This window comes from Opisthocomus hoazin, chromosome 1, assembly GCF_030867145.1.
Source record: "Opisthocomus hoazin isolate bOpiHoa1 chromosome 1, bOpiHoa1.hap1, whole genome shotgun sequence".
NCBI lineage: Eukaryota > Metazoa > Chordata > Aves > Opisthocomiformes > Opisthocomidae > Opisthocomus > Opisthocomus hoazin.
The window spans coordinates 5,424,533-5,446,484 of NC_134414.1; the positions used below are offsets into that span (position 1 = coordinate 5,424,533).

Consider the following 21,952-nt stretch of genomic DNA (forward strand, 5'->3'; position numbering starts at 1 on the left):
TACAGAACGCTGAGAAAGGAAATGAAGGCATTTGAAGAGTGTATTTTAAAGTCTGACTGCAGAGATTCATGTTATCTTACTTCACAGCTTTAAATCTTGACTAGCTGAAGATTTTAAGTTACTGTTGTTGGCTGAGCCTCTTCAACGATACTGCTGGCACTTGGTGATTTAAATGGCAGTGCCTCAATTCAAGGAAATAGCAGTGTGATTGTACATGTAGTTAACTGGACATAGATCATAATGTATGTGTATATTACAGTTTTAATCTGTTCTCATAGTGGTGACATCCCATCAGTGATCTTCAGTCCAAGGAGCTTACTGTATAAGACTTGTTTTAATTCTGGTATTTGTCTTTTAGTAGTAGCCTTTTGAAAGAGGTGAAAAGTGAGGTGTTTTCTGTACTGTGGAGCTTATAGTAAGTGGCGCAAAAAGAAACCCATATCATATAAATAATAAAAACACCAAAAAATACAGTGCCTTTTGAATCAAATAGGTTGTCATAATTACTATGAGCACTTTTTGATTTAATGTTAGGATCTATATAGCTCATAGTTTATTTCTCAGTTTAAAATTAAATGATTTTTATTTTTAATGGGGATGTTTCAAAACCTGGGAAGAAAGCTTTATAGGGAATGACTGCTCTAGCTTCACATGGTGTATTGATCCTGGCCAGCACTGATGGGCTGGGAAAGAATCAGAGCAGCAAAAGTGAGCAAAAACTCGTAGATTGAGATAAAAAAAGTTTAATAACACTGAAACAACAACAACTAAAAATATTAAAAAAGCGGGGCAGAGGGTGAGGAGAGCAAGTGATGCAGGGTTTGGCACTCACTACCTCCACCAGCAGACTGATCCCAGCTAGTCCCCGAGCAACAGCCACGGTGCAAAGACAGACCTCTGTTTTTTACCGCTCAGCACGATGTTAACGTGGTGTGGAATATCTCCTGGGTCAGCTTGGGTCAGCTGTCCTGGCTGCGTCCCCTCCCAAGCTTCTGCACTCCCCCAGCCTGCTCGCTGTGGGGCAGAGCGAGAAGCAGGGGAGGCCTTGATGCTCTGCAAGCACAGTTCAGCGACAGCTAAACCACTGGTGTGCGAGTAGAACAGCGCTGGTAACACATCTGGAACACAGCACCATTCAGACTGCGGTGAAGAAAGTTAACTCTGTCGCTGCCAGACCCAGTTTGCTTCGGAGCGTAGCTTTCTTTCCATGTGTTTGTACTGGATAGAAGAAATGGCTCCATAAGTAATACGCTCTAGTGCATGGTTTTATTTGAAATGTTCTTTATGCTAATAGCAGCGTATTAGCTATAATACCAAACATTAATTTGTGTCTACTATGACCGCAAAAGCCTAATTTAGAGTAACATTTTAGGTAATATCAGTAGCTAATTACTCTAGAGGCTTGTCTCTTTGATTAGTTTCCTGGTCTTCCAACCCCTACTATTCTGTGATTCTGTCTCTTAGTTATTTTTGTCAGCAGTAGCAACAATAGCAAAGATGCTCTGGCCAGTGTTTCTGATTTCAAGGTAGAATGATGGAACATAGTGACTGTTAATAAAGCTGTGAGGCAAATGCATTTTAATGTTTAAATTCTATTTTCTCTTAGATTTCATGCATATCTAGAATTACAGGCACTGAAAAACTGCGTTTGGCTATCAAGCAGAGCAATTCATGCTCATTTGCAGTGTAAAGTCATAGTAATCTGACTATAAATGATTTGTTTTCTTCTTACAGATACACGCAAGAAACCCAAATGAGATTATTTTTGGTCTCAATGATGGTTATTATGGAGCTTCATTTGAGCAGAAGGTGAGGGTATCTTGCATTTGTTCTGGCTTGTTAGTACTGGTGACAAGATGCAATTCAACTTCTAAACTTAAATTTTCACACTTGAATGCTCAGAAGGTTAAAACAGTTTTGAGAAGAAATACTTTTTGACATGACAGATAAGAACTGTTATCTCGCCTCTGTTGCATTGACATCTGAGCCGTAAAGAATAGCGTTTTAAGTCCATAAAAAGCCTGGTTACTGAAAATAAGCCTTGACTTTATTCTTTGAGGCAGACACTTCATTGAAACACAGAACATCTTAAAAATGGTGTGGCTTTTAAGACTCATTTTCATGGCAAATACAAAAGCACTGTAAATTTTGGTTCTCACTCTTTAAAACCAGAGTTTGTGGCTTGTAAATAGGAAGCTATTTATTTGCTCTGTGTTGCAACTGTTTCACTCCATGTTTGGTTTTTTTTTTCCCCTGAAGGCTCCACTGTGGTATTTGTGCTCATTCAGCCAATATTGTGACCGCAGCCAAATTACATGGCAATGCTGATTACTATTTTGATGATGAAAAAGTTAAAATGTACCTATTGTAAGTGGCACAGTTGACAAGGGCTTTTTTTTTAATCCCAAATCACTTGTGGTGGTACTGTGGTATAGATCAGTTGTATAAGGAGTCCTGGGCTGGAGAGAAAATGACTCTTGACACACGGCTACAGTTCCTGCGTTAGCCACAACCAGCAAGTCCAGCCTTGTGAGGATTTGAACGGGAGGGATAGATTTGTAGTCAGCCAAAGGGGTAGCCATCCCTATGTGGGGAGAGAGGAGCGAGGGACGAGGTGGCCGTGTACACAAAACCCTCTGGCTGCATGCAAGCCTCCAAACTGTGTTTGGTATTTTGGTGATTCTCCTTCAAATTGTAAACGGTTTGATAGACAGCTCAGACTCTGCTTCCTGGTGCCGTGAAGTCGGGTTTCCTGAAGCAGGATGCAATTCTAGTTTTTCATTATTTCAGTATTAATAGTCTGGGCTGGAATTCAACGATGGTAACGCTGTCCTCTCTCCTGACTGTTTGTTGTCAGGACTTGCTGCCTGGCTCTTAAGGTTTAAAAGTACATTTTGGTGTTGGTTCTGGTACATGCTCTGTAGCTAAATTGCAAATACAGCCGTAGCCTACGTAGAGAACAATCAATCTCCTTCTTTCTCCTTTGCTATAATTTATTCAGTTCTTTCTGGCTGCAAGAGCTGAAAATTTATTTTGTCACCCTCCTTTGTAGCTTGCAATTGCTTCCTTTATCAGTTCCTTGACCTAAATCTCTTCATGTATAGTACATACCTCCTTTATCAGTTCCTTGACCTAAATCTCTTCATGTATAGTACATACCTCCTGTATTTAAGTGACTTGTCTGCAGTTCAAGCCAAACCAGTTGGCACAAGCAAGCTCCTCCTGTAACCTTCAGAAGCCACGCGCACCTAAAGGGTATTTCTGCTCTTGGTTGGTCTTGCTTTATAATTTTCATGTCACTGCTGGATAGTCTAAGGGTTGTACAGCCCCCTTTGGTAGGTATACTGAATATTATTTATGAAGTGCCACCTGAAATCTGCTGTAGGAAGGGATTTTTGGAAGGGATTTCTGGTGCCAGGTGTGTGGCTCTGCTCCTGTGGAAACTGCGATGCAATACCTTTTGTGCTTGGTTGTGTGGGTATTTTCTCCTCTCTTGGGGTGCTTTTTTTCTTTGTGGTGGTGGTGATGGATCTTCATAATGCTTGAAGACATCTTAGTCATAAGCCTTGATTTTTGAGATAATACATGGATGGAATAGCAGTTGTCATTTCTTTGCACTGACACATGTGAAACCTTGTTATGAAAATAGATGTGTGCAAACACCATGTTGCAAGTCTAACTAAAACCTCATGCCCAAAGACACTTCAGTCAGTGTTGGAAGTGTCCTCTATTTCTACACATCTTGATATGTCCAAAGTTAAGCTACGGCATTCACATTCACCCCCGCTCCCCATTGCTCCACATAACCCTCTTTACTTCAGTAATTCTTTGGACTGTGAATTAAATTGCCAAAATAGATTTATGGAATCTTACAATAAAGTGCACTTTATTGGTGTATTAAATGTCTCTGTCATTAATTAAGACCACTTATGAGCCAAGTAAAAAAATTATTGGAAGCTGACTAAACCATTCTGGCAATATTTCATCTACACAGAGTTTGAAAACATGCAGTAGATGTACTTCTGAGCATTGCTCGTTCCATCTGGAGCGGAATGCAAATCCCCATTTTCTGTCCTGTGAACTTAGCCTGCGATAAGGGAGGTGGGAGCCTGAAGGCCGTTGTAGCAGAATAAACTGAAGCAAGACAGGAGCATTAGAGGCTGTCACAACTGTTGTTTTTATTGACGAAAACTGTAGATTTATTGATCAAATGGATATCTCCCCGGTAATCTAACAGAAAGAGCAACATGCCCATACAGGAATATTGTAATTGCTAGATTGTTTAATTTAAAACTGAAGCACTGGAAGCTTACCACTTCACTAGCTAATGCACTTTAGCTGCTGTTGTAGAACATTCAAGCCACTTGCGTGTAAGGTAACCTTGAAAATGCAGGTTTGTGCTCAAAATGTGTGCTTCGTAGGAAGCTCCTGTCCTGTCAAGGAGCAAAGTAGAAAACTCTAGCAGCAATACTAGTGGAGAAATTCTAAGGTCATTTCCTTGGGCAGGCACCAGCAGGCAGTTGTAGTACAGCAATTATTTTCTTAACAGAATAAAAGAACCATATGTAGGGCATCTTTTGTTGTGAATATAATCACCGACTCTTCACTTTTTTCTGCTGATGTCAAGAAGCCTTTAAATTCTGTATCCCCAACAATAGGAATTTTACCTTGCTTCCATTTCTTCTGTCCAGAAGCAGCTTGGCCATTGCTGATACACAATGGAAAAAAAGGAACTTTTTTTTGGGTAACGTTCTTATTCAAGTTGCAGTTTTCGTGCTGCAATGGATATTTAGCTCATGGCAAGAAAAGAAGTTGGGAAATAAGGTTTCAAAAGTCTTTGTGTGTGCCTTCTGAGCCCTGAAGGGTGTTACTGCTTTACTGTGGGTGTCTGACAGTGCTGGTGTAACTCCTCTTCTAGCATGTACAGCTGTTCTCAGCATAAATACGCGTGTGTGCTGCCCAGATAGCTGCTTTGTTTTTAACTGCGTCTGTCTTCCACGTAACTGTACCTCCAACTTCTGGTGGCTTTGTTTCCATTTTGGTAGTAAATCATTCAGCAGTTTTGCTAGAAGATTTCAGCGGGGTTCTGCTGCTTTTGTCACATCCGTGTCCAATTTATTTTCCCATTTCCTTTCTGGCATAGGACCACTGGAGCACTTGTTCCTCTCTGTTTCGTCCTCTCTAGTAACCGTACAGAATCACAGAATGGTAGGGGTTGGAAGGGCACCACTGAAAAGAGCTTGGCCACACATCCTCCTGACACCCACCCTTCAGATATTTGTAGGCATTTCTAAAGTCCCCTCTCAGAATTCTCTTCTGCAGGCTGAACAAGCCCAGTTCCCGCAGCCTCTCCTCGCAGGAGAGATGTTCCAGTCCCCTCAGCATCCCCCTAGCCCTCCGCTGGACTCTCTCCAGTAGCTCCTCAGATGGAGTTTCAGTACGCTGAAACTCCATTTGGATTTGCTTGAACTGGACCAATGTTTGAATAAGACAGATGTGAGCTTCAGAGATTTTGTTTTTTGGTTTTTTTTTTGAAAGCTGTCAGCCTGGACTTAAAGTATTCCCAATCCTTTAGCAGTTTTCTGAATCTGCTTGGTTTTTCCAAGACTGCACGCTTGTGTGTCAAACCACTTTTTACCCAGATTCAACAAAATCAGTTCTCTGTACTATACTGGCTTTCCTGAAACCAGATTTCTTCTTCTCTGGTTTCCTCAACGCCCTCCTGGCTTTCAGATTTTCTTTCAACCGTTTTATGCTTGCTGCTGTTAACCGGTAGGACTTGCCCTTGCTCTTGCAGTGATGTCTTTTTCAGAAAGTGCATTTAGGGAAGCAAGTGTAGCTTTTAGTTAATGACTAGCTTTCTGTTGTCTCTTTAAAGAAATAAAACCAGAACTAGTCACTACAGTTTTCCATAACTTGAAACATTTGCCTGCGGTCAGGGGTACGGGGGAGCAGAAGAAGTTGTATTCTTCAGGGATACTGACTTGTAGCTACTTTTTCCAGCTGTGGAGCAGGAAAGACCCTTATCTTTGAAAAGCTGCATCTCTCCCTCTCGGCAGTGTGTGGTCTCCATCACTTCAGGTAGAGTCTTGCCCTGCATACACATTTTTTAGTTTTTATTTTCAGCAGCTTGATCCTGGCCACTTTGCACAAGCAAAGCCTTCTGTGTTTACAAATACACATGCCAGTATCTAATAATTACTGTGTCAGAGAAGTAGGCAAACTCCCATTTCAAAGGGCAAACTTCTTTGTTAACTGAGTCTGAAACCTTTATTAACAAAGTCTGAAACACTGCACATTCTGCGAGTTGCCTCGGGGCAGAACACTTTGCACATAGATCACTTGGTGTCTGACTGAGAATTTCAACACGCTGCAGCACATGGGAAAAAGAAAAAGCAAAAATATGTTGCTGCTCTAAATTCTTTCCTAGTTATTCTAGTTATACTGTAAGTTAGCTATAAATTAGTTATTCTAGGCCATTCCGTTTGTTCTTGAAAAATTTTGCACTTTGCTTTCTGAAGTTGATGTTTCTTAAAACAAGGTCAACTTCATCATGTAAAATGGTGACACTAGTTTTGCATTTTTTTTCAGTTTTCCACGATCCTAGTTCATGCAGCATGAAGGTGTCTGCATTTTGGTATTTTTTCAGGGGGCATATATATGGATTTCAGCAAGTAGGGTCCAACAATCTTGAGAAGGGAAACGAGGAGCTGAGACAGCAGCTGATGTGGTGCCTTTGTTGCAATATGATCCATAATGTTGTGTATAGGTCTCACGATTATTCAGGTGGAACCTTTATTTTTAGTGGAAAGGAATGTCTGCTGCGTGGCCGGTGGCTGACACGGTTGTGTCAGTAGATGATGACATGTAGCTGCATTTCGTCATCTGTATGGGAACAGCCTGTTGAGGCAGGAAAGAATACGTAGGCAGGGATTGTGGTACTGGGAGTGCATCTGTATCACTGCTGGAGAATTAGCTGATCACGTCTACCAGCTGGGGCGGCTTCACATGCTAAAATAAATGCCTTTTTTCCTACAATCTGTAAACTTTCTGACAATGCTGCCAAGTGGTTTGACCTACCTGGGATTCGCTGTATCATGTGAAGGAACAGTGCTGAGTTTGTGGTGTCCCTAGGAATTCATGTGGCTGTGCCTGATACGGAAAAGCTCGGTGTCTGACCTTTACAGCGTGAAGAATTGCTGTTCGTCTGTTGCTGTTTTGATGCCTCGTGTGCAGAGTGTAGACTTTGTTCTCTTAAGAATGACAAAGATTATTTTTGTAACTTCCAGAAACTTTTTCACATCATTCAGAACTAAGGTTGTTTTGTTCTTTTGAACGTGTTACAGCAGGGATAAAGAGCGGAGTTTTATCCCATGGTCTTGTACATCTCTGGCACATCACGGAATAGGCTCTCAGATACGCAGCTGCAGACTGGCAGTACTGTAAAATGCGTCCTTTGGTGTTTCTGCGCATAAAATTTGTGCAATAATAGATCATGATGTTCAAGAAAACACCCTCCATGTCTAGAACACAGATAAAGTGATAGGTCATTAACGTCTTTATAGGTAAGTGCTGTTGCAGGCCAGGCTTGGACTTGGTGTTATTGCCACCTGAAATTGTTCCTTCCTACCGTACAAAAAACTGTATGAAGACAGATTTAAAATACATTAAATGCAAAATCATTTATTCTCCTACCAAGAGTGCATGCTTTTAGTCAAGGTAGAAAAAATTTTAATTCTTAAATTAATATTCTTTCTTTGCCTTAAGGATCACTCAGGTACCCTGAAGAATAGTCTTCTCCAGGTGGATCAGAACTGTGTTCGTAACTCTTACGATGTCTTCTCTTTGCTTAGGTAAGGTTTTTGAGAATATTCTGTGTAGCTATTGTAACTTCTTTAACGTGTGTGAAAGGAGCCTTTCCAAATATTAAAAAAAAAAAAAAAAGCAAACAACCCTTTCTGGACTGGAAGGTGCAAAGGAGATATCTGGGTGGTGCCAATTTACCGCTGGCAGCAAGGAGGTGAGCCTTGGTGGATATTCCTTGGTGGTCTCTGGGCTTCTGCCCTGTGGGCTTCTGCCCTGTGGACGCTTGAGTGCTCGGAACTCGAGCTGACTGTGGAGCTGGCCCATGGGCTTGCCTTGCGAATAGTGAAAATATGGAGCTTCTCTGTTGGAGAGCTTCTGTTGTAAGCTCCTGCTCTGTTCTCCTCAACAAAATTAAAATTTATTGAAATAATTTAGAACAATGGGGAAAAAAGCAACTTGCTGAAACTTATCTTGGTAGAATGATGCTGTAGTTAGAATAAAACAGCTACACACCTAAGTGTACGTGTAGGATTTTTTGTGGTTTTAGTGTTGAACATTGAACTGAATTTACCTTTTGCTTAATTCTCCCTTGTAATGCAGAAAACAGGCACTGCGTAGTCAGGACCCACTTACTTCCAGCACATGTGTGGTATAAGAAAGGTATGGTAACTGCACTTTCGGGTGGTTACTTAGGTGGCTCTGGTGGCAAGAAACACAAAATGCTAGTATAAAGACCGACAAGAAGGCCTTTTTCAGATCTGCTTTAATTGTAATAGTTCAAGCATGTTAGCTGTGGAGAAATAGAAGTTTTAAACACTGTCGGTAAGTTGGTTTTGAGGAATTTGTATTTAAAAGGCATTTTACACGACAGGTTGATAACTTCAGTTCTGCAGCAACAGCAATAGATGTTCCAGAAAGGAAACCTTGAAAAATAAATGTTTAATATTCTTTCGAGAGTCTTTGGAAAAACGCATTTAGTTTTTTATCAGTTGTAAAAGTTGAATCCACTTGATAGTAGTGACAGTAGGTGTCAGTGTTGCCTGCCAGAAGCGTGAGCTCTGCGCTCTGTAGTGAAGGACGTGGTGGGAGAAGGTAACTCTAGGTTGTTTATTCAGAAATCTTTATTTTATAAGCTCTCTTAAAATTTAAATGTGCTGTTTCTTGATTCTGTAAAGCACACTTAAACTAAAAGCTGCTTTCTAAATGTCTCTTTGTACTTTTAGTGGAAAATGACCCAGGGGCACGTTACAAAGTTCTGCTTACGTTCTGGCAGTCTGTTAGAAGAGAACTCTTGTATTACCTAACATTAAGTTTTTGTTAAATAGAAAGAAAATGTGTGTTGGTCATCCTGGTTGCTTTGTTCATGCCTTTATTTTTCCCCGTTTGCTTTGCAATTCTGTGTAATACGAAGCACGCTCCAGAAAAAACACTCGCTGTTATACCAGCTGGTCATGAACTTGACCGACTGGAGCCCCGTCTAACCCTGTCCAATCTGAACTGTGCTCCTTCTTCTGAAAGTGCCTGACTGTCTGTCGTATAGCTGACAAGAAATGAAGACGTCGGCTTTGATAAAGCTTCTCTTGTGGGCTGCTCCCCAGCGCTGCGCTGAAACCTGGTTGCTGGAGCCATGCACTTCCCTCGGTCTCGGGAAGGTGAGAGTCCAGGCACTGTCTCTTACAGTTTTGGGGCATGTTGTGGGGTGTAGCTCCTGCTTAGCCCTGCCTCTGAGCTAAGACATCCTCCTCTCTTTTTGCTTTGTCCTAAAAGGAACGGGTTTTTTTCCGGGCCTTGGCACCAGGCCTGCTGCTGACTTATCTTTTGGTGAATTCTGTGTACCCTAGTAAGGAATATATATTGTGCTGTCTAGTTCCAGCAAAAGTTAGAACTTACAAATTGTGACCATACCCAGGTGTTATTTTTGCTGGTTTCCTTCCTAGCTAGGAAAGTTCTTCCGAAACTGAGGAAAAGTCTTCTGCATAGTCCTGAATTCTTTCTATTCTTTCACATTATCTCTGCTTTTTCAGAGGCACGCTTTCTCTACTGCTTGCTTTCCTAGCTCAAAAGACTGGTGATAGCATTTATTTCTCTTAAAATAATGTCTAGTCTCTTTTTGTCGGGTGTCCTTTTTCTCCTACCAAGCAGTCTGGTTTGCCACCTCCTCCAGGAGTCCGAGCTTGAGTAACTCGCCTGTGAACTCTTTCCAGAGATAGTTTTGGTGAGAGCATGTTCTACTTAAAACCAGAAGAGGTGGATGGGCATAACTGGAGTTGTGATTCATTTGATGGGATACTTACTTTGGGAGGAAATAAGTTGCTGTCTGCCTGCTTCTGCCCGTTGGCTATAAAGAGAATAGGGAGGTGTCTACACCGTAAAGGTTTGCATCTGGTCACATAAATCCCACATTTTGAAGACTTTCTCATGATACGGTATTTGTCTGTAGTAAGAATTCACAAGCTGCACATGTGGCTTCCTAATGTTTTCACGAGATGCGTGAATGTGAAGAACAGCTTGTACTGGCTTTGTTTAAACTTCTCGGATAAAGGAAGCAAGTCCTGGTGATGGTGGTGTCTGCGTCCCAGTTCTTCCGATGGTACCATGTGCTGCCAGGTGTGGCATGGCCACTGTGGTCAGCTGTACAGTGCAAAAATCGGTTGAGAGAGCAGATTCTAGCTCAACCCTTACCTCCTGAAAAACTACAAAATGAGAACTTCTGTGGTTGATCTCTCTGCTATCAAAACTGCTTTTTGGGGAAGAAATGAATTTTTTTTTTTTTTTACTTCTCAGAAGAATTGAGTAGCTAAAACTTATGAAGCTTGTGAATAGGCCTTAATGAAAAACACGTGCTTGGCTCCAATTATGTTGATTAAAAAAAAGTTAATTAGGAATGCCAGAGTGTGTGAACAGTAGAAAATTTTTAGAGTGTTGGATTAAAATAGTGCCTGTGTGCTCAGATGCTTAATTACATGGATTTACAAGTTAATTAAGCAGGAGGAAAAGTTTAAGTATCCGGACAGCTTAGCAAGGAAGTTCTCGGCACCTCTGCAGCTCATGAACCTTCTTGTTTTGGGACAAGATCCTCAGGCAAACACAGTGCTGCTTAGAAGTTACTCATGCCATATGGAAATGACGAATGTTCTTCCAGCCATTTGTTTTAAAAAGGCTAACTAACAAAAATTAACCGCCCCAACTGGAAAGCTAAAATTTTGAGGTTTTTGTCCCTTGGCCATATTGTCAGATTTCCTGAAAAGAGGTCACTTAAAGGCTTTCTAAATATTTTGTAGCTGGTAGTAATAGGTTATACAGTAACACGTTTCACCTTTCACATAACACTCGGGATGGGCCAAATACATCTGAGGTCATGTTCTGGACATGTCTCCATAATCAGGCGCTCGGCACGTTTGCAGCACTAATGGGAATAGGTTTATATTCAGTATTCTCTTACTCTTCCATCCTTTCTTTTCTTTAAACGTTGAAAAATAGACCTTTCAGCATGAAGTGGTGTTGGGAAGATGGGATATGCTGGCAATAACTAAAGAAAGGGCTTAAAATGCTGTATGTTAGAGTTTTACTTGAGTTCCTAAATACAAAAAAAGTAATACCTTGTGTTCTGCAACAGCTTTTCGCGGTATTGTGACACTTAGGGCAGTTGGCCTGCTAATAGCTTTTCTGCCTCTAAATATGTGAGTGCCTGAAATCCTCCCAAATTCTGCCTGGAGACAAAAAGTGCTCTAAGAACTGGTGAAACTTGCCTCTTCGTAGTTTTGCATCCTGTATTTTTATCTCTCCAGTGAAAAGCTCTTTCTCTATGGTTTAACCATTCCTTCAACAGATAGGATGCCATGTTTGTGCTATATGGCCAAGCTAGCTAGAGCAAATTAGAAACATTTTGGTTGTAGTTTGTTTGAAAAAATACTGTTTCCTAACAGCAACAACAAAATGTGATATTGGTGCAGTTTCAGTGCTGGAGATGAGTAAAAGACCAGCTCCAGGCAGCTTCTGTAATATTGGTGATATCTAACCTGGCTCAAGTTGATTTAAATAATACTGCTAGGTGTTAAAGGGCTTCCTCTGCCACACGTGCGTCTGATCTAGTCACTTAGGTCTTGAAAACCGGAGCAACTCCAGAGACGGCACAGCCTGCGTCTTCGTTAAAAACAACCAGTTCTCGCTGTGCTGGTGATAAGCAAACAAATCCGGCTGTGGTGCCCTGGATGAGTAAACATGATTTTTCAAACCAAATTCTAACATTAAGCGAACAATTTCCCTGTATTTTGCGTCACAGCAGTGATGGCCCAGGTTCAGTGACTTGAAGTGGCCTGAGATTGCCAGTGACAAGCCGCTCCTCTGAGGAGGACCAGAGCTCAGCTTCTGAACTAGCAGCTAATTACTGCTTTCTAGGTTAGGGGCTCAAAAATTTGTGGTGCACAGTTGAGCATTGGGCATGTTGATACATGACAAGTAGAAATACGAGTTACTAGAAATTGTCTTAAGTCCCAGTGCCTTAAATATGCCTGTCGTCTTCAGATTTCACAATCTGTCGTAGGCCAGGGGTATGCTTTAAGTGACAGGCTTTGTTTCGAGGTTTGCCATCTGTAGTATAACTGTTCATTTAAAGAAGAGTGCGTGTCTTAGCACTGAAGAGATATTCTTAAATAATACAGCCATAGGTAGTGTTGGTCTGCAGTCTGAAACTGAGATGTTGGTAAAATCAATGATCTTGAGTGACCAAGGCTAAAACATGGGCACATCGTATAAAATGGGCTTTTGTTCAGCTCTTGCTATCTTAGGAAAGGAGATGTTTAACAGATACATTGCTTGTGTATTCCATCTTTCTTGGCAGTCTTATGGAACGAGCAGAACCTACACAAGTTGGTCTCTGAAACTAGAAATAGAGACAAAAGCACACAGTCAATGTAAGTGGTTGTGGTGTTGAAAAACTCATTAGTAGCTCACAGTATTTTCTCTGAGACTACAGAGTCAGTGGTATTGCACATGCCAAATGTAGTAACTACCTTTGGGCAACTACTTTTAACACACAGAAATTAGGTTAAACTTGAAGCTGTTTTTCATAAGCTCTTTGGGGAATGGTGGAGTGAGCAAGGTCTTCATGGGCTTTGTGCTAAGGTGTATCTCAGGGGTGCGCTGACCTGCTCACAGCTAAGGAGAAGCACGAGGCAGGTCAGTCCTGAGCAAAGCTGGAGTGTCCCATCTTGACAGCCAGTAGCTCAGTCACTTTGCTATGGTGTAGCTGCTATAAGCAGCCGTTCCAAACTTTAGGCTTCCAAACATTTGTTGGGATGAAAAGGAAGGAAAGCAGGAAGAAACCCTACTATCAGCTTCTGTCTAACTCTGGGGAGTTGTGCAGCATCTGATAACGAACCCGGAGGTAAGCCACATAGAGCTGTACTGTCTTTTGAACTTCCCTGGAGTTCCTGTATTTCCACCCTCATCTCCATGACAGAAGTAAGCCCAGTGGAGCGGTGCGGTAGGTAGGATTCGGCCTGTAGCCTCTGCAGTTCTGGTGGCATGGAAATACCCAGTGTCTCTTTGCTGCCGTGTTCCCTCCAAGGTGCTTGTAGTAGGTGCGTAGTTAAAAATAAGAGGAGATCAGAGAGACTTTTTTTAAACTTTAAAATATGTACTGACAGTTAAATCTTTCTAGCATTTTGCTTGGCTGCTCTTTCCTTAAAGAAGGATCCCAACTCATAGCAGCGACCAAAACCTTTCTAAATGTTGTTGTTCCGGGTGTTTGTGCAGTAGAAGCGGTGCCACGTCCTGAGAAGGTGGTGTGTGCGACAGGAAAAAGCTGTCACTAATCACCCAGAGCTCTTCCAGTGCCTTGCTCTGGCTTTTCCTGTGAGTATCGTAGCAATCAAATTGCTGGCTCACGTTGCAAACTTTCAGACTTTAGTGTTGCTACTGCTGCTGCCATCACCCCCTCTCGACAGATGTCTCAAGTGTGGAATGGGCAGTAGGATTGCTCTTAAATCAGTAAGTTCCGCTGCTAAAACTTCCCTTTGCTAGTGATAAGTGTGGTTCTTTTTCTGTGATGGCCAGGCTTGATGTTTCTAACTAGGAAGGATTTCCACCTGGAAGACTTGGCTTTCTGTACTGTATGGGCAGCCAAGACAAGGCAGGCATCCCTTTGGCTTTGGACATGAAAACCTAGGTGGCCTAAGGCCAGCATAAATAAATAGCAACTGTAATCGGACCTCTTGAGTGCCGCTGTGTACTTTAATAAGCAGTCCTGAAATGGATGAACAGTATAACAAGTGTCATCTCTCTTGGCCTCAAAACCATGTGGGTTGGAACTGTGAGGTGGCGTCTTCCTGGGGAGCAGCGGTGGAACCTGGGATCTGAATTTTTCACGAGAGGTTCCTTAGGGATTTTGAGCTGTGGAATCAGACTTTTGGACAGATCTGTTCCCAGGCATTTTACTTATATGATGCTAAGCCATATGGAAATGGAGGCGAATCCGTCATCAGAATAATCAATTTGGAAGGCTGACTTCTGCCAAAATGCGTAGAAGAGAGCGGCATGGGTCATAGCAAGTTGAAAGAGGCCATGAAGCGTGAGAGGTGGGGTTTTTTTTGTATGTTAACTGCAGGGTTAGGAGTTGTCGTTGCTGCTACTTGTATCTTTGGCTTTCCTAATATGCCATATGGAATAAAACACCCTTACAGTGGCAGATTTTTAGCGTAAGCATGATAGACACGTTGCTAGCTCTTGATCAGATTTGGTTTCAGAGTGCTGTTGGAGAGAGATTACACAGAGCTGTGCAGAACTTCAAAAATAGCTTTGTTCTTCCCCTTTATTTGTGAGGGCATGTAAAGACCGTATCAATGAAGCAGTATTCAATTAGATTAGAAGTCATAACCCTTTTTCTGGCTTTATTAAGAGCTGATGAAAAACAGAGCATGTTATGTAGCTAAATAATTTTCTAACAGATACCTGAAAGTGTTTAAGAGGGAGGATTTTATGAACAGTGGCATTGGGACTCTGCCTTATTTTTTGTTCCAATTTTATGCTGGATATGGCTGTAAGGATGGTCGTGCTAATCCTGTGTCTTTCAGCCTGGGCAACAGTTGCAGTGAATGCAGTCGTGTCTCCAAAACGCTCAGAAACACCCAACCGCATCAGGGAAAGTCAGTATTGAATTTTGAGAACAAATAAAATGGATTAAAGATCTCACATTGAGGAAAACGCTCTAATGTCGTTGATAATTAGAAACAGGGCAGGGTGGGGAGCGCACCTATGACTGAGAAGCCGCAGAACGCTCATGCGAGCGTTACGACCATCCCTTCGTCTGGTGGGAGATCTCGCTTTGCTACTTCAGCTGCAGAATTCTGCTTCTCTTTGAATGAATCTTCGATGTGAGTTTGGGGATGGCTTCCAGGAAAAAGTGTGGCAGGATGCAGCTTGAAAAAAAAGGAGTGACCTGAATATGGACTTGTGTTTCTACTCCGTCTCCCTCCAGTGGGTAAGGCCTGTGCTCAGTTGTCACAAACACCTTATCAGTCGCACGGACGGCGACTGGAAGAACACAATCGACTGGAGAGCAGCTGTTTCCCTTTTCGGGTGGAGCCTGTAACCCATTCGACCTCAATTTATGCATCTTCCTTTTCAGTTGTGCAGCCAACTCTGGTCTTAGGCTTGCTCGCTGTCTCGGACCCAGAATTGAAACGTAGAGTAGGATTAGTTGGCAAGTTACATGTCAGCAAAAGGCTGTTGGATTCTACTAATATCACTGTCCTTCTGGTAGGAGTCATCTTTACATGTCTATGCCCTTTGGCAATTTGATTTGCGTATATTTTACCTTTTTACAATATACAATGTCTTGAATGTGATTCTGTCTGCTGGCCTGACAGCAAGGTTTCGATAATCACAAACCAATAAGCACAAGTATAAGGAACAAAAAGGAGCTTCCTTTGTTATTTGCCACAAATACATTTGTTCTTTGAATAAAAAATAAAGCCATAAATTGATCCCGGCTCTGGAGTTAAATCTGGGAATCGGAATAAGGGGACTAGAGACAGGTTTTGTGACTTCATTTCTAGAAAAAACTGTTTGTGCTTCATGTTAATATCTCCTTTTCCTTTCATGCCCCGTGTGAATTGAAGGCGATCTATGTACTAAATGTGCTTTAAATGCCCCTCACACTGGAGGCCAGGACTTTCCATGCCACCGGTCTGGTAGACATGTGCTTTCCTTTTCTTCTCCATTTACAAATAGCTTAAAGCATACATTGTTGCAGTGTCCACATGGACTTGAGTAATCAAAAGGTTAATTTGAGACTCCAATTAAAACTGTTTGAAAGAATGATGGAAAGTATCTGTGCTTCAACAGCACTGTCTTGTTTGAGTTTCTTGCAGCACTGCTGCTTGTAGAGGTTTAATGCCATAAAAGAGCAAGTCAGACGTGTTTTGTTTTCTTCTTACTCCCTACTATCTTCTCTCGCCCTACATCTGCTTTTGACAAATTGTAGGTATAGGTTTCCGAGGAAATTGGGAAAGGGAGTATATGATTATAAATTAGAAAAATTTTTCTTGTGGGAAAGCAGATGTAGCAAATGATGGTTTAAGAGCCTATGTAAAAAATATGTTATAGCTGGCTGGTACTCCATAATCTAATTTCTGGACTGATACGAAGTAGTGTGCGTTCCACTTTTTATATTTAATAGGAAAGTCTTGGAATATTTTGTCTTTAATAATAGGTTTGGGTATTTACTTCCAGGATCCTACATCTCAGTTATTGCCAGAAGTGTTCTGCTCTATTTTCTAAATCCCTGGTAGTAATTCTCAGTTTAAATTTAGTCTCATTGTAAACTAGGATTGTTCTGGCAAACAAGACCATAGGCATTTATTTCTCTTGTGAGAAGTAGCTGTAGTATGTGACTGCTGTAATTAATTGATGTATTTATGGCTTAAAGTTCTGTACACGAAAAATCCAGATGTGTCTGATACATTCCAAATATCTATTTGCTTCTATCATAGACCTACAAAATCGTGTATCAAATATCTAATAAAACTGAGACTCTTTCGTTAATGTAAATATAAGCATATGTTGGCTGAATAGGCACAACAGTTGCTACACTCCAGCTCTCAGGTTTTTAAAGATTGCAGCCAGGAACGAACTTGCTATATAAACTAGTAAATCACAAGACTAATTCATGACCAAGAGGGATATCTCAGTTGCAGGATACTACAGCGTGTCTCAAAGGAAAGCGCTTCAGCTGAACCTTCAACCGTTGCCTCAAACTTATTGCGAGCTGAAACAGGGCAAGTGTGTCGTTACTGCACATTCCCGGGTTGTAAATTCAAGTTGTATCAGACCGGTGTCTTGGGCAGTCAGGAAAACTGCTGGTTCTTGCAAACAAGACAAGGATGTTATTGCAGAGGAAGAAGAAACATTTTTTTTGTCAGACTAGAAAAGCCTTGAAGAAACACCCCAAATAACCTGTATTTCAGCAACTCGACAGCTGTCAAGTGAAGAGGAGAGATGTTGAAATTTTCCCTGTTGGTTCTACGTAGATCGATTCAGGATGCAGCTTTTGGTAGTCGTAGCTTACAGTATCTGGCTGATGCTTTTGTATCTGTCCCACTGTCTTTGAAACTTCCACAGGAAGGGGGGAGTATTCTGTTTTTTCAGAATCACAGAATCTTAGGGGTTGGAAGGGACCTCTGTGGGTCATCTAGTCCAACCCCCTGCCCAAGCAGGGTCTCCCAGAGCAGGCTACACAGGACCTCGTCCAGGCGGGTCTTGAATATCTCCAGAGAAGGAGACTCCACAACCTCCCTGGGCAGCCTGTTCCAAGGCTCCATCACCCTCAGAGTGAAGAAGTTCTTCCTCATGTTTAGATGGAACTTCCTCTGCTTCAGTTTGTGCTCATCACCTCGGAAAGCAAGGGATATGAGAATGGAAGCAGAACAACAGCTTCATGTATCTCCACCTCCAAAATTTATTAGGGTGGTAAGGAATTTTTGAAGCCTGCTTTGCTTTCCAGTTCCTTCCCAGGCAGCAGCATGCAGCTCACCTGATGCTGGACAATTGCACAGCAGCTCTCAGGGCCCCAAGCAACAGCAGTAAATCTGTCGCGCTTAACATTCGTCTTACCCTGCTGCTGGCTAACGATGGCTGTGAGCTGCTGCAGAGACACCAGGACAGCCTGCAGACCAGGGTGACGACACTGTTGGCTAAGCTGTCTTTTCAAAAAGGCTGGAGGTTGTGCTGTAGCTGGCTTGCCTTTCCCTACTGCTGAAGGAAGTTTGGGAGCAACCAGTGGCTTCTTGAAGCCTTGAATTATCTCTTAGTGTTAATTTTAATAATAAATAATAAAAAGCCTTCTTGAACAATCTAGGAAGAATCCTGCATTGGCTGATAGCACATAGATTATGCCATCAGTTGGCTCCTTGTTGTCAATTCCTAAACCAAGCTGGATTGTACTCACAGCACAAATTGTGCCAAGTTTAGGCTGTAGCATTGGACTTGCGTTCAGGCTAGAAATGGAAACAATATGTAGTCAATTAGTGTTGGAGTTTCTATTTGTTATATATAAATTTTAATCCAGATTTATGGCCTCAGCTTGCTGATCTCCTTTCATTGGTGCAATCCTGATTGCTTCCACCCAAGTCTCTTGTGCATGCAGAAATGACGGGCAGAGCTTCCATGCTGATGTTCTATGGCTTCAATTGTATTCCCGTTGTTGGGTGACTGAAGATTTCTGTGTGGGTGCAGTGGGGGCTTTTTTGGCTGGGGAAAGGAGATTTCTGGTGATAGTTGCTGCTTTTGTGGTATGAAGTCCATAGAATTTTAATCATGGAAGGCTTAACTTCAGATATGGTCACAATTGCACTATGAGCATTTTAAAGTTCTTGGAACAACAGTGAACATATTGGGATTGCAAGAAAGAAATCTTACTGATACTGGTTGGTTCAGTGTAAATGGCATTATTTGGCATCAAGGCAGCAAAGTTTAACTGTAGGGTGTTTTTAATTGTAATATAAAAAATGCCTGGATGATGTTTGGCTTAAAAAGAAAACCATTTCTTACTAAACCCAGACTTTATTACTGAATTACTCTGTGTAGCAGTCTTCATAGTTTAGGAATGTACCTCTAGATATAGGCTCACTGAGATATACCTCATAGTATCCTGAGGTATGTGCTGGTTTGAGAAGTCAGTCTGTATAGATGTTTGTTCCTTATCCTTGGGCGCGGGCAGAAGAACTTGAACCTGTTATGGATTTGTAGGTTGTTAGCTGAGTATGACTGTGAGGAACTTGCATGGTGAATGACCCTTCTAACAATTTATCAGTTTCAAAGAGTAGAACATTTTGCAGCAGTCAGATTTTGCTACCTATGTGGCGTGACGTGAAGACTTGTAGAATTTCTTAATCCCCTAACAGACTAAATCAAGAATGTTCTTCCAGTGTATAATGAGATGAAGGGGAGAGAAAGGGAAAGGGACATATCACTCTGTTTATTACTCTTTACCTGTAAGTTTTAGCTTTGGGCAAGGCTTCCTTATGTCTGGAAAGAAAATGTTCCACTGCTTTGGAAGGGGACAGACTGGAAACTGTTGAAGTAGCAAACTTAGACCTTGCTGTATGATGTGACAGTAGAGATCTAAATGATATTCAGGGCGGTCAGCAAACCTTGGCTTTGACCTGTGTAACCATGTGTTGCATAGCCAGCAGCCTAAAGATGTATGTGGGGAGGTGGGAGATATAAGTAGTAGTTCCCAGGAGGAAATATGTGTTTCCAGGAGGTCTCAGTACTCCATTAAGGGCAGGAGACTTAGCCCTGGGGTGACCCAGCAGTCTCTTCCCACCCCCAGCAGCCTGCAGAGCCATGCTGCTGGATGTATGATTTACATGGGGTACAACTACCCTGAAAGGCTCCTAGGCTGTGTGCTATGAGCAGTCCAAGGAGCTCTGAAGAAACCTGTGGAATCACTTACTATAAATCTACTACAGAGTGTTGTTTAGGAGAAGCAATAGCACGAAGGAACTAGAGGTGTCTGATGGCTTAAATGTGTTCACTCACAGTTATAACATGTAGAAGTCCTAAATCACCATGACTTTGTTTAGTATAACTAGCACTGCTTCTTCCCTGTTTGTGTATAATCTCCTCTCTGTGTATTCGTGTGCTGGGCTAGGTGGTTTAGGCACGCTCCTTACGCTGAGGAACCAGTGTGTAAGTAATGCTTTGTGATTACTCGTACTTGGAGCGTGTAGCCTGGTTATCTTGGTGTAGCTGCATACAGAGCATGAAAAATCAGCCAAAAACTTTAAACAGTGATGCCTTGATTGCTTATGAGTCTGAAAGAGATTAGAGGATGTAGAAGGAAGGAGTTGAGTAGCCTCTTCTGTGTGCTCTAGTGCTTTGGTCCTTGGCTCACAGCAGATTCATCGCCTTGCTTCAGTAAAATTAAGCATTCCTGTGAAGGGGCAGAGGTTTTTAATTTTGGGAAAGCGGAGGTAGTCATTAAAGCACGCACTGAAACAGGCTTGGTCTTTTCCGTACAACACCAGTGGCATGCAGTAGATATCTGACCACGTTTTTGCTGCTCTGACTAGACTTTTGTGAAGTGCTGAGCCCAGCAGCAAGGCTGCCTGAAGAATGTCCCTACAAAAGGGGAAGCCATTAGCAGTGAAACTATGAATGGGAAAAGTAAGCCTGGGTTTGCATGCCTTAAAAGACATAGTCTATGACTGCAGACCCACTCTCGTTTTTTTCTAATAAATAGATTAATTTCCACTCCATGTTAACGTTAAGAAAGATTTTAATGCCTCTTAGACCTGTTTTTTCCGTTGCTTTCGTCTGCCTGATTTTTTTTATTCAATTAATATGGCAAATAATCAATTTTCCCTCTTCAGCTTGAAGCCAGGGCTAATGATCAGAAACACATCATCGTCATCTTTTCGCGCTTCAAACGTGATGCCATGAAGAAACCCATGTTTTTGTTGTAGAAGGGCCCATAGCGTGTTTGCAGATACCGAAGGGTAGTTTGTGCTCTTGGCCTGGGTCGCTGTGTGTTATCTAAAGGACACTTGTGCTTTTTTAAAGCTGGCCTGTGTTAATCCTCTTGGTGACAGTCAGGTGTGTATCTATCTTGATGTTAACAGTGTTAGAACTGAATTGTTACATAGGATCCCTATAATTACCTGCTCTTTCCCCTACAGATTTGACTTATCAGCACCTGTTGAACTGAACAAATGAAAAGAAAATTTGGTACTTGATCGAATTTAGAGGTTTCCTGGTTTGCTTTGGATACTCATTTATAAACTGTGCAAGTTATGATTCCCCTCTTAATCTTTTACTTCAAATTAGAAGCTGACAATCTGAATTCCCATTACTGCTGCTGGGTTGGAGGCGGCCGGCGCGCTCATCCTTAGGCGTCGTGTGGGGAACCTTTAGTACAGCTGTAACTTCCCTTGTCCTTACAGGCTTCACAGAGCCCAGTGTGCAATTAAACAGACTCAGGTAACTGTTCAGAAGATAGGAAGGGAGATTGAAGAAAAGCTGAGATGTACATCTACAAGCAACGAACTGGTAAGTTTGATTATTTAAAATCATATTCTACAGGCTTGCGGAAGCATCTGGCTCATGTCTTGACCATGAGCTTGTTTTTTAACGTTTAGACTTGAAATCTTTATTTAAACCTGTCATTTGAAATGGCAGCTCATCGGAGAACGGCAATGCAATGAATATTAGGTTTGTGTGTGTTACTCGGATTGATAGATTGCTTATCCTATTCTTACCTTTATTTTGTATAATTGCTTTTATACTATAAAAGCAAAAACATTGTACAGTGCATGAAAGAGGTTTATCAGGAAAAATAAACTTTTAATGATTTAGATAAATCTTGACAGGAACCGGTGGTGGATTTAGAGTGAGGTGAGTCTACTGGCTGTAACTTCTTGCACCCTGCTCCCTTTGGGTGAGTGGAATTCACACAAAAGCTGTCACTCAAGTGACACATTTATTTTACATGAGAATAGTATTAGATCTTGCAATAGCTTTTGACAGTTTGTTTTGCCTGTCCTCTTCTCCTCTCCTGAAAAGTGTCCTGGCACGAGTTTCTACTTTCTGTCCAGGAAGGCTGAGATCAGCTCAAAGCAAGGAGCTGATGGAACAGAATGGCTCG

The 21,952-nt window shown here is 41.8% G+C and overlaps 1 protein-coding gene across 3 annotated transcripts in view; it reads left to right on the top strand.

The window, feature by feature from the left end:
- UVRAG (UV radiation resistance associated) overlaps positions 1–21,952 on the top strand; it is a 150,791-nt gene that overhangs the window by 23,272 nt on the left and 105,567 nt on the right. For all 3 annotated transcript variants that reach the window (XM_075415600.1, XM_075415595.1, XM_075415610.1), the window contains exons 5-7: positions 1,735–1,809; positions 7,768–7,853; positions 21,252–21,357. In XM_075415600.1, coding sequence (XP_075271715.1) covers positions 1,735–1,809; positions 7,768–7,853; positions 21,252–21,357 — 267 coding nt within the window. The remainder of the gene's footprint in view (positions 1–1,734; positions 1,810–7,767; positions 7,854–21,251; positions 21,358–21,952) is intronic.